The 18313-nt window shown below is 36.9% G+C and overlaps 1 protein-coding gene across 5 annotated transcripts in view; it reads left to right on the top strand.

Annotated features, from left to right (window-relative positions):
* Nucleotides 1-18313, top strand: part of LOC139978435 (myocyte-specific enhancer factor 2C-like) — a 96948-nt gene that overhangs the window by 69160 nt on the left and 9475 nt on the right. For all 5 annotated transcript variants that reach the window (XM_071988658.1, XM_071988657.1, XM_071988655.1 and 2 more), the window contains 3 exons: nucleotides 9004-9161; nucleotides 14902-15022; nucleotides 16775-16910. In XM_071988658.1, coding sequence (XP_071844759.1) covers nucleotides 9004-9161; nucleotides 14902-15022; nucleotides 16775-16910 — 415 coding nt within the window. The remainder of the gene's footprint in view (nucleotides 1-9003; nucleotides 9162-14901; nucleotides 15023-16774; nucleotides 16911-18313) is intronic.

The raw sequence follows: 18313 nt of genomic DNA, 5'->3' as shown, positions 1-18313 counted from the left end.
ATTAATGCATTAATGCAACATTGTAAGTTTGGACAACTATTTTAAGTGTAGTCAAGAAAAGTTTTGAATTTTTGTTTTGATTTCAAGTTAGCGCTGATATGTAGATACATTGGTGTGGGTAATTAGTTCACTGTCTAAGAGTAGCATGGAAGAATTGTGTAATGGTGGTAATAGATTCAGATAGATAATACCATCTGTTGAATGGCAAAGAGATACCCGCAAAAAGCGCTTCCTCCTCCTTGAAAGGCTAACAACAAAGGTAGCAACGTATTTTGTTACCTCTTGAAATATTTATGCGACAAAATAGCTAGAGCTTGTTTCTAAGAGCGATAAAAGCGATAAACTTAATAAGTTACAAAGATCTGTTTGTCGATGTTAAGGAAAAATAATGGCTGGGGCCACTTGAGACCGTTGTCATAGAAACGACTAAGAGGATGGAGGATGGTGTCCCGACTCTCTCGTGCAAAGTTCAATTGAAATCACAAAGTGGAGTCGCGCTCACGAAATTTTTTTTTATCCACACCGGAGAATAAAGTCTCAAAATCTTGCCCAATTTAGCTCCATGTTAAAATTCTCAAAAAGCAAGCTTCTTCTTTGCCTCGGGCATAACTTGTACGCTAAAAGAACATGTTGTTATGATGTCGAACGATAAATACGGCAAATGAGGTTTGGACATATTCATGATTTTAAGCCCACGAACTGGCAAAGATGTGGTTTACCGAAAGTTGATAAGCAGATGAATTTGCTGTTTCAAAGAGATCCCTGTCTGTATGTGCAAATTTAACCTACTTATTTTCCATATATGTACATTTATTTATCACGCACTAGTAAGCCCAAGGGTTTAGTCAGACCAGTATTTACAAGTCAACTCCTCGTCTTTATTCTCGGCAGTTTTTCTCTCTCGATTCCCTCCTCTTTGCTTTGCATTGCTATGAATGCCAACTTGCGCCGATCTTTACGTTGTGTGGTTAACATCATTTAACTTAGATTAATACCCGGTTACGCAGTCTTGCTTTATCTTGTGTCGATAGTGGTTGGAAATTAGAGAATTAACTGATCCATCACTCCATTTGTGGGTTATCTTTTTTTCCTTGGGGGGGGGGGGTGCTGGCATAATGTTTATAAAGTTAGCTTGTACAGAGTTATGGATGCCATTAAGTTCCATATTAACTAACGTTACAGCTGCATTTGTGTAGGAACTTATGGTATCCCTCCAGCCATGCCGTATTTTAACATTCGCATATAGAGGGAGCTGTTCATTATTATTATGTCTATCAGTTGGACCGATGCTGACGGTTGGGTTTCCCTCCTCTATATGGTCTTTATACTAATTTCAAGCTCTTTATCTTCTGTTTGTATTTACTTTCGGGGAGATAAGTTACATATTTTTTCTTTCCTTGAAAGATAATTTGGGCTTCTCAAAGTGGCATTGCCAGGGAATTAAACGTAGGACCTTAGGAAAAGTTAACGATGGACTTTGGAAAGAAATAATAATGGACTTTGATTCATAAAATAACGAGAAATTGATAAGGTTTAAACTGATCTTTTTGGTTTTACCAAGTAATTGCTAGCAATGTGACCAAAAGAAAACAAATTAAAACTGATTAATGTTATGTAAGGAATTGTCCAATTGAAAAAGGACGATGTGTACAAAAGTCCAGAATTCAAAATGGAGAACTGTTGATCCTTATAGTATTTTAAGATATGAATGTAGAAAACTAGCAGTGAATTAATTATCGTCACTTTAATGTCAAGACATATTTTATGCAGAGTGTGTAATTGTTTATTAAAACCCCTCTCCGCCCCCTTCCCCGCCATCTCAATTCCATGCCTCCCCTTTCCCTCTCCCATTCATTTCATAACTGTGTACTGCCAAGCTTTTGCAAGTATCCAAGTTGTTGATATTTTCATTGTTTTGGTTTCCTCTTCTGTCTAATCGATGGTGATTATTGAAAAGTTTCCATCTTTCTGTTCCTTTGAAAGATTTCATTTTCACTGTGATTAGGCCAAGTTTTACCTTCTCTTGTTGTGCAAAAATAATAAAATAAAATAATCTCCAAAAAGAAAGAAAAAGCAGAAGAAGAAGAACATAAAAAAGAAAGAACAAAAATGTGTATTCTCAATATTTTCCAGAGGACCAAGAAAAGTAAAAGTTTTCTAATGATAGGACGTGGTAGCGCCAGTCCGTCGAGCAAACAACAAAGCTAAATATTATCACATCCAGTGTACCGTGTCACTCTCTTACAAAATACATACCAGCAGATACAAGAAGTTCTGAAAATGGTATTAACCTAGCTATAAATCTTATCTTGATAATTTTATAATTAGACGGTGCTTCAAGGCTTTTCCTTCCTGCCAATTTTTACTTGAAATACGACAATGGTGGAAATGTTAGAGCAATCGATTTACAGTAGTGTCATACTAATTCTCTGACTACTCGAGTCGTCTCCCGTAAAATACCTACTGGAAATTTTGAAGTCATTACCGTCGGTCATTAAGGGCTGGCCTGTTTACAGAGAATACAGGTATATATATATATATATATATATATATATATATATATAGAGCTTCTTACAGGGAGCTTTGACGTACATAATGTGTGTTTGTTATGAAGCAAGGATCTCACAAACAGAAGGTTGCAAAATGGGATTTAATTTGGAGTGTACAAGATTGTTCATGGTTTTGATATAAACTTGGCATTCTGTGACTTTTTTCAGTGTTTCAAAAGGGTATGAACACTAGAGGTCATTGTCTTGAAGTGCAAAAAGCTTGTGTTCATTATTTAAAGAGGGGTTGTGAATGATTGGAAAGATTTGCTAGAGTCGTTTGTCCTTCCTTAAAGTGTTGATTGTTTTAAGAATGCTTTGGATTGTTAGTTAAAGTATAACCATAGGATTTGAGGTTTCAGTGTTTAGATTCTTTCTTCATTAGACTCCTCGAGGGGAGGTGTTATGTCCCTCCTGATCCATTTCCCTCCCCATCTCCCCTTCCACCTACTTAACTTAAATTAAACATCACTTGTTTTATTATCATATCTTTCCAAGGTTAGAATATTATCAGCTATATTTAGATTTAATTTGACAAGAATAGTAAGTGAAGAAGCATATAAGAAACCAACTCAAGTGGACGCAAGTGTACAAAGATAAAAATGATCTAAATGGTCTGCAAATTATAACATACCTGCTAAAATGGGGGTGGGGGGCTAATCAGAAAGCAACCTCTAAACAGCATTACACACACTGAATGTGTGTCGGTGGATGAAAATAATGAACAGAACCAAATGTACAAATGAGAAAGAGTAGCAAAGAATCCCATTTGAGGAAGATACTTTATATTAAACAATGACAGTTACTTGGTATATGGTGTGGATTCTGGGGGTGGGGGGTGGGAGGGGGGTCTGTGACACTAATGTTAGGTGGAGAAACCCATGATAAATTCTTAAACAAGATGTATAATTTAATATCCAGAATACGAAAACATTTTGTTAACTCGTTTAAAAGAAAAAAATCTTAAAAATCTAAAATAAATCTAAAAAAATCTTAAATTTTTTGAAGCAGATTAGAAAGAGAAGCAAGAAGGAAAGCAACAAGGGAATAAAATTACCAACCAGAAAAAACAACCATATTTTCATTTTAACAACCAGAGGGAGATTCCAGAATTGAAAAGGAAAAGCATTGATATCAACAGCTCCTCATTTGATTTCCTAGCCAAAGAGTACACTGTGAGCAAACAGCATCAACAATAATGTAACTTCTTTGTGTGTATCATTAAGTACCATTTCCATACACCATTTTACGCAGTTCTGACAACATGAAGTTTGTCAAATATCATATAAGATATCTCTCTCTTGAAATGCCTACAAAATTCTCTAAAAGTTCCCCCTTTAAGTTCTGATGGAAAGGGTATCCAGACCTGTTGATGAATGCTTTGTTTGTTTGAGTTATAGATTATTGCTCTGAAATAATGATAATATTGACATAGCATACCCACTGTGACTTGGCAGTGACCCAATTCAGTAGTGTCTGTATGGTTGGTTGAAAGCGTTAGAAGCGGCAGGCCGGGTTTATATGTATGGAGGAGTTTGTCTCTTCAAACAGATTGCCTCTGTCAGCTATCAATCTTCTATGGCCTTTAAAGGATTTCTACTCTTCAGCTAACATTCTTGAGGCAGAATCTCAGAGAGAGAGAGGATTATGAAATGAAAATACCTCTTCTTATTCCTTTGTTTTTAAAATTTTGCATTATCTTTGGTAATTATTGGTGGAAAAATGAAAATTAGAAATAACAATAGGACTTACGATTTACATGTTTTTGAGATTAAGCAGTGTACCTGTCTTCTCAGAGCTACTGCACTCTTTCATCTCCCATGCACTATTTGTTTTTTAAACTATTTTTACATCGTACATACTTTGCATGTTAAGACTGAACATATTGTACATGATAAACTAGCGCTCACCAATCTTCTAGGTAATCTTTCTCATTTTTAGGATAACCAGTGTCTAAGTACAAGATCTAGATTTCAAAAAGTGAATCAAACTAACTTTGTGAGTGGATCCAAATATGCTCAAAACTGTCACGTATCGGCCATTATTGATTTTCAACCGAACCCCTGAATTCCCAAATCGCAGATACCCCCTCCCCCCGATCCCCACCTTTACATCTGAACCTTCCCGTCCCCTCCCCCTATTATAGCTTGTCTCCCAATGTAGGGTGTGCTATCATAGTTGCATGTGGTCCATTGGGTGAAAAATCTTGTGATTCCCTTTAAAGAGAGCATTTTCCGAAATGTGAACGGTAGATCAAACTCGAAGTCCATGTATAAAATAGGTCGATAAAATGGGGTGAATCTGTCTCATAATCTACAAAAGGTGTGATTCATAATTCAGCTATTGTTCTGTGTTAAAACATGAAATGCTGTTCTTCCTAAATGATCTGTGCAAAAGAATGACGAGCCTTCACTAATTGTTACATGCGGGGCCGGCGCCCGATACTTTGGTCCCTTTATCTCTCTTGACATGGTTAATGATAAGCGCAGTGGAGCCTACCAGCCATCCTTTCACCTCTGACAATTTATTATTCCCAACATGTGAAGAACAGGATAATCATTATCTGCAGTTCTAGCTTTGGCAGTACTCGTAACCAGAAACCCTACATCATCCTAACTAGTAACTAGAAACTGTAGATCTTCCTATTGGCTTACAGTACAACAGAATAATAGTTTTAAAAAAAAAATTTAAAAATAAAATATAAAAATTTGTAAAATGCTTTGATGATAATAAAATGGACTATTTGGTGGGAAAAATTGTGAATTTTGAGTGTTTGAGAAAGTAAGATGTGTGTTTACCACCGGGGCGAGGGGGGTGGGGGGTTAGTGTGAGGGGAGGGGAGGAGTTAAGGGTTGGGTTGTTGGAAGCCTTTCTGTAATAGATACTTTAAAGTGACCATTTGTAGCTTCATACTTTGATACATTTTTTTAGTTGATAGTTTTAATACAGTTGGGTTCATTATTTCATCCCAATTCAAACCAAATTGGATTTTAAGGACTAATCATAAACAGTGTGATATACCTGTACAATGAAAAAGTCATTTTTTAAACTGGGTTATTAACTGATTAAATATCCTTGTTTATGACACTGATTTTCTATATTCAATATAACGTATAGAAAACAAGTCTATGTAAAATGACTGAATGTGAATCATTAATAGTTACCAACGGTTACACAAATGAACTGCTCGTGGAGTATATTAATAATATATTAATAATTAGTTTAACCTTTGCGGGGTGTATCAACATGTTCTGATTGTATCAAATTCGAAACTAGAAAATCCTTTGGGAGTGCGTGAAACAAGTTAGGAGCAGTCTGTGCACCAGTGTCATTTGAACAAGTAGGACCTTCAGAAAGTCTCCTCCCACAAGGGTCAAGGGGCTTCCTGAACATTCTGATGCAAAAGGCCATTTGGGACTTTGAACATTCTGGTTGGAGTCAAATATTTTCTGAATTTTTTTTTTTTGTCTTGCTGTTGCCAGTTTTGCTTTACTTAGAAAATATTTACAACTGGTTCTGATAGAATGAAAGTTTTTTATTTTAAAGTTTTTATAGCTTCAATGAGTAACATGCATTGTTTATTTATTCAAACTGTGTCTTAATATACATTTACACCTCAATATTTACAGTAGTTGTAAACATGCTATCGCATTTATTGCTATTTAGGAACTACTAGTTTTTACCAGAGGTATATCTGATGAAATTCCCTTAGAGAAGATCTTTTGTAGCAGAGTAAATCTCAGTCTTCGTTATGTTCATCCCGGAGGTGTATTAGAAACCGAACTTATTCATCAACTTTCCATGATTCCTAATTCCATCCGGTCTAGGGATTGTATTAATTACCCTTTTCGCCTATATTAGAGTCATTAAGTTAGTCCACAGGCTTGCGTCACATGCAAGAGGGGGGGGGGGGGAAATCTCCCGCAATCCATTTCCGAGAGCTTCTTTACACATTATCCTTTCTTGTGAAATGCAAGACCCAGTAGCATATGAGCTAAGACTGAGGCTTAACGTGTCGTCGGAAGAGAGAGTTATTTTGTAACGGTCGACTATGCAGATGGTTATAACATTATAGATGCGTCTGTCAAAACACACCTACATAGGATAAGACATCAGCCTTATGAGGGATTTGCGACCGAACCATATCACAGTTTAGGTAAGCCCCCGAGAACGTTAATACGGTGATTTCACAAAGGAACCGGCTGTAGATCTCCTTAATAGTTAGGAAACATCCAGCGGCTGAAATGTCCATATATTTAACGAATGATAACCATTAAGAGAGAGATACTGTGATTTTTTTGTCTTTTATTATGATTCTTTATTTTTTTATAGTCATTTTTGCCAGTTTCATGTGTCTGTGAATAGTGTTTATGAGTTTTAAAAATACTTTTTATTCCAAGAATGGGCTCAAACTGAATCTTAAGACCATTTTGATGAAGAATATGATCCATCCGCTACAGGACTAAACTTATCTAGAGAAATTTTGCAGGTTCTTCAGAAATATTTGCATTTACTCTTTGGGTGGGGGGAGGTGGGGGGAGGTAGGAGTTGCAAATAGGAAAGTTGGTTGTGAAACAGCTTGTATTACAGACAGCTATAACTGAGATCATTTACGGAAAAGTGTTAAAATGGCTTGTCCTTCAGGCAATCCTTCATAAAAAGTTGTTTTTCTTTGGTCGTTAATTGAGGGTACCAGTATCTTAAATGAGGACACTTTGTCTGACGTTTGTAGTTTTTTAGTCAAGTTTTCTCTATGCCCTTTAGGACGGAGGGGAGGTGGCATTGAATTTTTTTTTAATCGTGTGCTTTGGTGACATTATCTTTTTAACATTTCCTTGGTTTAGAATTAAATAAAGCACTCTGCGGGAAGTTTAGTTGAGGCATTATGGTGACTGACATGAGTGGATATGATTTCCTTCCCTTCCCTCCCACCCCATATGCAACCCCTCTTCTCTCCTCCATGAAAATGTTTCATAAAATAATATATTTAAGCAGCACTGGTGTATTTTCTGACTGAGTAGGTGTTATGTGTTGTAAATATACCCTAAAAGGTGGAATTGGTTTAATCCAAGACGGACATTTATATTTACATTAAATACCTGTGGTTCTATATTTCCTTATTAGCTAGGATCTGTATTTTCTGACTGACATGGGTTATGCTGCTGAACTGTCACAGCTCTATTATTAGCAATGAAATCCAGTCGATACCTACCTAGCAAGCAGAAAATTTATCATATTTTGGCAAAAAAAAAGATGAAAAAAAAATATAAAAAAAATAAATCTAATTGAAGCCTGAGATCATGAGAATGATGTGTATCATACCTTTCTTTTTGATCTCATTCGCACCAAGGTCCAGTTATATATTTGGTCCAACAATTTTTGCCTCTTTTTTTCAACGAATATTTCAAGTTTAATATCTGCCATTTAATCGATGAGCAATCTCTCGCTAAAAATTTTTTCGCCGATTTTGTTTTTCCCCTTTTTTTGGCGAATTGTGAGGAAGAATGCTTGAGACAGTGCCCTTCAATTCACTTGTTTGTTTCCAACTCATACTATTCCAAGGTCATTTCGTAATGAGTTTACCAGCCTCTAGGGCAGGCGAGCTATTTTGCAATTCGTTCCACCCACCCATCGTGGATAGTTAATTTTCATGAAGCTCAAGTTCATTCCACGTATAGACTGCGTTTTTCTCTTACTGGCAATAAAAGGGAAAAAGGAACATTGATCATGATGATAATCAGCTATGCTTGGATTATAGTTCCCCTGGTGTCTACACTATATTGCTTGTTGACCCCAAGTTTGACCTTAGAAGCATCTTGGCGATCCTCTGTCGATGAATGATGTGTCCTGGGAAAGGGGTCTACGGGTAGGGGTATCCCCCCCAACAATTTTTTTTTTGTTGTAAATATGATTATTGGGCTCTAATAGCAAACTGCAAATTTTTCCAGTTTTCCCTGGGCACAAATATTGGAAATGTTTGTTTTTTCTTGCGAATTAAACGTGGGGCCACCCGCCAAAACATTTTGGCAACCCTAAAAAAGGGCCAAGACCTCTAGTTTGAATACCTACAGTTTACACCATTCTTTGCTCAGTGAAAGCTGACATTTATTACATATGACTCAGATTGTTACAATCTTTGTTTTTTTTTCACTTCCTACCTGTTCCGCAGATATCATCCATGTTTTCTCTGCTCAGAGTTATCGATTTAGGTCGTCGAGTTTGCATCTTTGTATTATTATTCTTATTATTATTACGCCGTTATTTATATAGCGCATAATCCACAAGCACTATGCGCTTTGACCTTATTCTTGCTCTCCAATGTAGGGAAACTATACATATCTCTATATTCATATTTTTTTTTTTACAATTGTTTGATAGTTTGAGTAACTTTGACATTACTAGATTATCAAACACAGTGGGAAAATTAATCCATCTTTCCCCCCTTGGTCTTTTCCAGGAGATGCGTATGCCATGTCGCAGAACCACCGTAACAACCTGGGCTCTCCAAACGGCAACAACAACCACTTATCCCTGAAGAACATCAACAAGGCCCAGTTATCATCGATTCGTCCAAACCTTAAAGTTGTGATACCAGAACATAGCAGAGCATCCCAGGTACTTTCAAAACTCTCTATCAAATTTTTACCTATTTTTTTTTTTTTTAAAGAATTTTTTTTGCAATTATGGAAGATACTGATGGTAAATAACTCCAGAAATCACAGGCTTGTTCATGAGTCAGGTTGTTTGAGATAAAGAGCAGAAAAAATATGTCTTTTACGAGTAGTTTTATAAACATTTATATATGCATATATATTTATAATATTAGACCAAAGCAGAAATATAAAGGTATGACTCATAATTGACAAAGAAGGAGTACTGTTTTAGAAAATATATATGTTGGAATTTTCCAGGGAACTTTTGACTTTGTAAAGAACACATTTAGATATTCTACCTGGGCTCTGTGTAAAATGGGCAATATATGTAGGTGAAACAAGAGCATTTTGCACAGCACAACCACAGATACAAGATCACTCAGGCATGATATCATTGTCATTCGGTTCAGATAAATGGCCACATTTGCGGCTTTTGAATTGTCCGCTATACACTTTTCACGGGTGACCTTGTCTGAATGTAAGTCTACCTGACTAGCATGCTGAGTTTATAAAGAAAGCTACTTTTGAAGATGTTTGGTTAATTTTTTTTTCTGGAACCAGTAAGTTTCTACCTTGTATACACTGCACCTTGATATCCGACCTTGTAGTGCCAATACTGAAATCGGAACGAGGAAACAGTACAAATGCTGTACCGATCTTGCATCACTTTGTCTGTGATAGTTCAATGTTTGCATCACTAGACTTTTATGTTACAGAATTCTTGTGTTTTATAACACACTTGTCGTATCGGAGAGGGATCGCAGATGGTAAAAACATGGATCTCAACGTTTTTGAATTCTGTGGGAAGGGAGGGGGGGTTGGGGGGGGAAATGGAGGGGCATGATGTGTCTCTTCCTTTAAACAGATAATCAGCAGAGAATTGTAGAAGATTTATGAACCAATCAAGTCGATTATCAGAGAAGGAGACGATGAAAAGAATCTTTTAGGTTTCGGTCAGTCGGTACTTTTGTTCCGGTCATACTCCAGATATCATAGACACTGACAGCACGCACCGGCTTTGGTTTTCTCCTCCCTTCTGACAGATGGTGGATAAGAATATTTAATTACCTCTGGTCAAGGTGACACCAGAGCGGTTAAGTACAATAACAGTTTTGTTTGTTGTGGGTCAAGTCGGGGTCAGCATACTTGACCGAAGCTCCAAGAACTTGTGAAAAATTTTTTCGCAGACTCTGCGAGACATTAGTACGATGCAGAGTGTGTAGGTGGGCTACGTGACACCACACACTAATGTCAACAACCCTTTTGAAACCATTCAAAGTGTAGAGAAAGCCTCTGTTACTGTGTGGTTTTTTTTTATGAGGGTCTGTGATTTTGAGGTTGAAATCTCATATATAGTAGTCATAGGAGTATAATAGTACATATTCATTATGGCCCTAAACACGACTAGGGAAGAGCAACTCTCTAAAGCGTTTTCAACAAAGGACGATGCATACGAACTAACAAAAGGCCTGCAATACAATGCAAATTTCTGCATTTTTTTCTGCTCGAATGACTTTCTTTTAACTATTGTAGCAAATCATTTCTGAATGCTCTGTTGCTTCATTAATAGATTGGAAGGGAATGAATTGCAACCACAGAGAGAAAAGAACTATTATCCTTGCACAGTGTTAGAAAGTGGTATAAGAATTCAAAAGAAAGGGGGGGGGGGAAGACGTTAGAATAGAACACTGCCTGTTTGTTGATAGCAGAATTTAAAATAAACCAGTAACAGAGAATTGAAATGGTTTCAGAACTTAAATTGTTGTCGAGACAATTTCAGAACTGAAATAAACCAGTAACAGAGAATTGAAATTATTGTCCAGACAGTTTCAGAACTTAAATAAACCAGTAACAGAGAATTGAAATTGTTGTCCAGACTTGACCGTCTTTATCCGTGCCTATTGTATTTTTGGGACGACAAATAAAAAAAAATAAAAAAAAGGGAATATAATGAGGGGTTTGACCTTACTTCTCATGCTGGTTAAGTGTTCATACAAGCAATTAACCTTTTACAGTTGCATCATATGACTCAAAGAGAGGAGAATAACAATTATTTAGTCGTTGTTTGTTTACTCTGTAGTTTTGGCACTTTGCCAAAACGAGTTTTAAAATAGGCTGCCATTTTCAAAGCTTCTTCGAATCAAAATGTAAACCACATTACCCATCATAATTGATCTATGATATTTGTGTTTGTTTGTTTTTGTTTCTTTGTTTGATACAATTATTTTAATTATTTATATAAGAAGAAAGAAAGGAACACATAACAATTAATTTAATGTTGATTAAACAATGAATAGCTTAGTTATTAATACTAATTTACAATAATCAATCGTGGTTTACACCACATCAATCGTCTCGATTCCAAGAATGTTATGATGGGCTGTGCCTGTTGAGGATTAAATCCTGATTATTGAATTTATTTATGGAGGATTTGGAAGTGATGAATTCGAAGGAAGTTTTTCAGTACTAGTTATTATGTCAATATAAATTATATATATATATTATAAATTATATATATATATATATATATATATATATATATATATAGTATTATATATATAGTATTATATATATATATGTATGTATATATATATATATATATATATATATATACATACATCTCTTTCGAGATCCGGCTTTAGGAATCACAAATGATTTTCGAGTTGGATAGCATCATGTTTGATCTCTAGAGTAGGGCAAAATATGTCACCAAAAACAGAACTAGTATTGTTCGATATAGGTGACAAATGCCTACAGTGGAATTACGATCTTCCTTACCGGTTTCGAACCTCTGGACATACAATCAGCGTCCATAGCCTAGTGGTTAGGGTGTCCGCGTACAGAGCGGGAGGCCCGTGGTTCGAATCCCGGTGGAGGCTGAAAGTTTTTTCACTGTTCTTGATTTTCCAACTCATTACGATTTTCATTTATATATATACATACATATATACACATACTATATGTACACATACATACATATATATACAGAAACAAGGATTGTTTTGAAGTTTAAATTATTTACTCAGTATATTAAAACGGATAAGATAAAAGAAGTTGAAGATGATCACTAGAGAGAGGTCAATTGTTTTAAGTAGTATGTAGTTTACCCTGACCTAATACTCAATTAAGCTCTCGTTAATTACAAGACCAGGGGAGAAATACTTTCAGTTCAGGAGCATCGATCTGGATTTTTATGCTGCATTGTTGTCTTCTCTTTACAAAGTTAAGCACCATGCACTATCATTGGTAAACCGGACAATGAGAAATCTAAAAAAGTAGCTAAACTGAGATAAATTTTTTTTCTTTCTATTTTCTCTCCTTTCTTTTGATTGCATTCTTTGTTTTCCCGCAACTTCTGGATTATCCAAAAAAAAAAAAAATGTAAATATGTGAGAAGGAGCTGTATATTTGAAAGAAGGTGCTAGGTTAAATAATAAAAAAAAATAGGTTAAAATAAAAGAAACTATAAGAAATAATTCAGAGGGGGGTGCCTTCTGGAATCTTCCCCTACTTCTTCTGTATTCTGTGCTGTTGTTAAGCAGTTGCGTGAAGAAGGCTTGTTTTTGTAAACTGGTATCTTCAAAGCAAGCACGATTTAAACTAGGAACCAACAGTGCGTGAATGTGACCCGGGGCTGCACGTTAAATTCCCTTTTCCTTTTGAAGGAGTTCATCGTAATGCCAGTTATATTGTTATTGTTTCTGACAAGGTGTGGCAAACAATAGTTGTTGTATACACTATTGACATACCTCAACAGGTCTGTAGTGTACAATGAAGGGCTCCAAATAAAGGCTCCGTATTCCATGCGATTTGTTTAGCTCTACCCTTGTTATAAGTGTTACCCTTGGGTTTAACTGGCTACGTGATCCTGCCTGTTCTTGTGCAGGTATGCAACCAGGACCACGTTCATTGCATTGTGTGCTCATTGTAGTCAATGAGTTGCAACGATATTCCATGAAGTTCTGAAGTTAATTCTAGGAATATATTAGCACCATAATTCTGCTGGTAAAACGGAAAAATCAGTTTTAGGGTGAATACTAACCGACTTGGTCGGAAAATTCACAACCCAACGTAAACACGTCATGTATTCCATTGCTCTTATACCTGTCTCCTAAACATACACACTCTGTGATCTACCATGCCTACAGACTGGTAACATTCTTAAACTGTACCTCCCCCCCCCCCCCCCCCCCGAAAAAAAAACCCACCAACGACCCTCTCTAAGGTCACTACCCTCTTCCTCTTGAATCTAAACATTCATAAGTCCTACATTGCAATTATACGGATGGATTTTCATCCTATGGAATCCACTTGAAGTCACATACAAACATTAGCGCAATTGAACACCGTTTCAACAAACAGTAGCCCAAATGAACAGGTTCAAATACAAACAAAATGGCTCAAATGAAAGCATTCAAACGAAATAGCCCAAATGAACGCATGTTTATACAAATAGGGGGAATGATGGTCTTCTTATACAAACAAAATAGCCCAAATGAGTGCATTCAAATACAAACAAATAGCCTAAAATGAATGCCTTCAAATACAAACAAATTAGCCCAAATAAATGCTTTCTTATACCCACATAATAGCCCAAAGGAACGCATTCTTATACAAACATAATAACCCAAATGAACACATTCTTATACAAGCAAAATAGCCCCCAAAAAACATTCAAATGCAAAGGTAACAGCCCAAATGAATCCATTCAAATACAAACAATACGGCCCAAATGAATCCATTCAAATACAAACAATACAACCCAAATGAACGCATTCAATTACATACAATACAGCCCAAATGTACACATTCAAAATACAAATCAAGTTTCTTGATCATTTCAAAATGTCAAATCATAGCATGGATAAAGTGAGCACTGTGTTTGAAGAAAGATCTGAGTCATTCTGTTGACTGGTAATCATGTCAGAGTGAGAGCAGATTAGCCAGGGATACTTTATCAAGATGAAGGTCAGTGCTGACATGATAGAGCAGTGCAGGTTTTGACTCTGCTGGTATTTTTAGAGGGTAATTCTATTTCAATTTATGGTATCACGTATTGTTCAACCGTCCAAGTAGGGTTACCTAAGGGTAATCCAGATCTTTCAGTAAAAAGCAGTGGCTTTCACTTTTATTAGTCTCACGTTTTAGTCTGGCTTGAATGGGTAGCAGATAATATTTCTAGTCTGGTGTCCCCACCGATGAGAGCGTTCCGATCAAGCACTTTTGGTCACGGAGAAGTGATCCATGAACTGACGGCATATTGCTGGTATGGTGACCTCTCGTGTCACTGCACTTTCTGAAAAAACGTACGAAAATAGCATCTACAAACCTGCAGGGTATCTTGCTATTTTGACTGGCATTGTGTTGAAAGTTATTGGCTTCTGTTTCTTATTCTGTTGTCCAGTCGGCCATCTTTAACTTAAACGGTTTCCTAGTTCTCGTTGTGAACTCATGGTCAAACTAACCAGGATCTTAGCTCACTTTCTTTGCATACAATTTAAATTTTTTTTTTTACTCTGATTTTGTTAGCTTTTATGCAGAACACTAGAATGTTTCTATCAAGTTGCATGCAAATCTCTGTAAAAGGGGGAAGGGGTCTACAGAACTTGTTTTGTTCGTTTTTGAAAATGGCTAATATTAGTAAAATGTAGTTTGACCAAGTTTTTTTTCTTCTTCTTTTTTTTTCCTTCTTATTTTGACAGCATCAGTTAGCAATCCAAATGAGCAATCAGACCCTAGCCACGCCCACTGTGTCATTAGCCACGCCCAGTAATCAGCCACTAGGGAATTACCCTTCGGCTCTACCAACGGGCTACCAGCCTGGTGAGTGTTTTCAGATCCTCGCCACGGCGGCGGAGATCGTCAGATTGTCAGTTGTTGTATAGAAAAAAGACAGTTCATCAGTGATGATCACATGATGAGATACCTGCCGACCAGACCAACTCGCCCCAGGTCTCACGATCGTTCTCAGCGCCAGTCGTTAAAGTCTCTCACCACATGTTTTATCTTGCATGCCAAGTGTGCTTGCTGTAAAATGACTCTCCCAGTGTTAGTCAATTTAGTTATGTCCAGTTTACAGATAGGAATTCTCTCTGAGAAAGAAAAGAAACTGCAGTAAATGTGTTTTGGATCCAATGTTTCCTTTGCACCCTGATGAGATGCCAGATGGGGTTGAACAGTTTATATAGTGGGTCTGTGCTGCATCTATTGTCAAAATACACTATTCATGAGTCAAAATTACCATGGTGATGTTGTGTGAGGAATGTTTGCCAACAAATTTGGGAATTTTTAATTGCCAAAAGAAGGCATGGGGGGGGGACAGGGTGGGTCGTGGGGGGGAAGGAGGAGGAAACCTGTTTATGGGCATCTTTCCTGGCAATGTTCCAGCAGACTCTGACAGATCTTTTCAATAGCTTACAGTATTGTTTTTTGAAGGATTAATAGATCAGCCACTCACTATGAGAGAGCAACAACAATTTGTTCTTCTTCCATATTTTATGTCACCGTGGGGTTGAAAGGGGTCACTCTTGGGAAATCATTAGAAATAACTTGATGGTATTCATGAAAAGTGCATCCAACCTTATTGTTTATTACAGTGTCAAATAGACTCTTTTATATTTCTAACAAATTTGGGGACAATTTTGGAGAGTTTTTTTGTTATTGGCATGTACATGAGAAACAAGATTTATATTGGAAAGTTTTGAGAGAACATTTTGGGAATGCTGGTCTAACCTGGGATTGGTACATTGGTAAATAACTGATTGTAGCAGAATGTGTCAAACTATGAAGCTTGCTAGAATGTGTGTGTGTGTGGGAAAAGGAGCAGAAGCACACAATGAGTTTTTGTGATCAAAGATTGTATGTGAAAAAGGCAGTTAAGGCTCAAATTTATTGTCACCAAATTTGAAAACCTCAACCGCATAAACAGATTTGAGCTAACAAAGAAACAGAAAGGAAAAGAAAAGAAACAAAAAATGTTGACTATGCCAAATGCACCTTGGGTGTTAAAAACTTGACTATGAAGCATTCTTTTCCTGTACCAAGGACGATGAAATTTGCTGTAAGATTTGTAATTCGCAATCGATCAATGTTTGTCTGGGGACACAGAATTGTCTTTTGTTGGATGAGACGCCCTAAAAGTGACTGACTAAGAAAACCGCATAAGATCTCTTAGTTTAGTTACGCTTGACTTAGGATTATCCAGTTACCTGTGTGACAGTATTTGGACAAAACAACACAGAGCAACTACAACCCCAAGACAGGCATATCAGGTCACGTTTTGAGCTGGTTGTCATAGATACTGTACATACTACAATGTAGCACTTGTGTGTAAATGCATAACACTAGGCTCTTCAAAGGTTTTGCTGTGCAGAGTATTAATAGAGATTGATCTATGAGGGCGGTATTGTCACAGATCATCAGAGTATCAGTCATAAATAATTGAGTCGTCTCACAAGATTCAGAGCGAAACCAAATCGTCGTTCACCGTTTCGTATATAATGTCTTGATAAATTTTCTCAATACCCACGATTTGTAATTTTCATGTGTTCTGATCTTCTTTCTCCGTCACAACAGGGAGCGATTTTCCTCTGAGCAGTGCTGACCTTGCCCAGTTCACCCCCTCATCTCTGTCACTTGTCCACGGATGGAACCATCAGTCCCCTGGCCCCCTCACAGCTGCGGTGCATGCATCTGGTATACCAGGGAATGTGTAAGTATCCATACCCTCAGTCTCATATTATACTACTGTCCGAGCACAGGGGGTCAATTTGGGTGGAGGATAATTTTCAAACCAGTGACCACAAGTTGCAGCTGATCAGTATGAACTATAGTTTGCTGGGATGGGGATGGGCATTGGGATCGGGGTGGGGATTAGGATGGGGTGGGGATGGGGGTTCCATTTAGAAGCCACTATCCATTGCATGCTGTTGTGACTGAGTAACAACACATCTTCGTTCGCTATTATACATGTTTCTGTTGCCTATTTTCAAAGGATACAGTCGACAGATGTAGAAATGTTGACTGCTTCATATATTATCTGTTCTAAATATTCTATTTCCTGTTCGAAATATTCGATTTCCTGAGCTATGAATATGTATAACTACCCATATAGTTCCCATGTCAAAAACTTTCCTAGGTCAAGCAGGGTCTGTCTTTTTTTCTTTTTTTTTGTGCGAACTACCCATCAGTAGTTTGATTCTGATGATTTGCAGTTATTTTCCTTGAAGCTTTATCTGAAGTTATAATCTCTGGAGCAGTATCAAAGTAATGCAGGGAGTCAACTCTGTGTGGTAAACTGACAAAGACACAAAGCTTTTAAACATCATCCATAGTCTGAAATTCCAGATGTTCAGATATATGTCTCCTTAATGTATAAACTCAGTTTAAATCCTCCCAAAGTCTTGCCATTGGGGGTGGTTCTATCTATCCTAAGGATTGAATTTGTAAACCGTTCTGAACAAGAATCTGCATTTCTATTCAACACGATGTTCTCACCGTTACGTTTCTCAATTATATATGCGAGGCTCAAAGTCGTTAGTTTGGTCTAACTGTATTGCCCGGATAGGGGGTAGGTAGCAGCTGTGGGAGAATGAATACATTAACCGCTCATTTCACAGTCGATAGTGCTCACGGAAAATGGTTACGCTATATGAGAATTTGCATAAAATTATAATTCCAACCAAAACTTAATTATTTTTTGGTGAATGGATTTATTTAGAGTTAATTCATCATAACGCAATTTCTATTTAAGCAAAAAGTAAGAAAGAATAAAACAAGCCAAAAAAATTCAGAAGGCGTAAAATCCCTCAAAACGACAAAAAGCATTCTGTTATCCAGATTTATAGTTGAATCCAGTGCATGTTAGTGTAAGGTGTATAATTACTTCCTTCAATATTGAACAGGAGACCTGTGAGTGAAGCAAGGCAACCAATACATGTGGTTTGCATTGAAAGGTATTCTCCTGGTTTGCATTGTAAGTTGGGTGGTTTTAGTAACAGGTGTTTCATTTAGCTCTGACATGTGACATAACAATGCTTTATCAAAATATCAAATTTGATAATAATAACAGGACTGTCAACTAATGATATCGTTTTTCTTTTCACCGGCATCCCA

This window comes from Apostichopus japonicus, chromosome 13 (assembly GCF_037975245.1).
Source record: "Apostichopus japonicus isolate 1M-3 chromosome 13, ASM3797524v1, whole genome shotgun sequence".
NCBI classification, from domain to species: domain Eukaryota; kingdom Metazoa; phylum Echinodermata; class Holothuroidea; order Aspidochirotida; family Stichopodidae; genus Apostichopus; species Apostichopus japonicus.
Note: the sequence above shows the minus strand (reverse complement) of the source record. Positions and strands in the feature narration are given on the sequence as shown.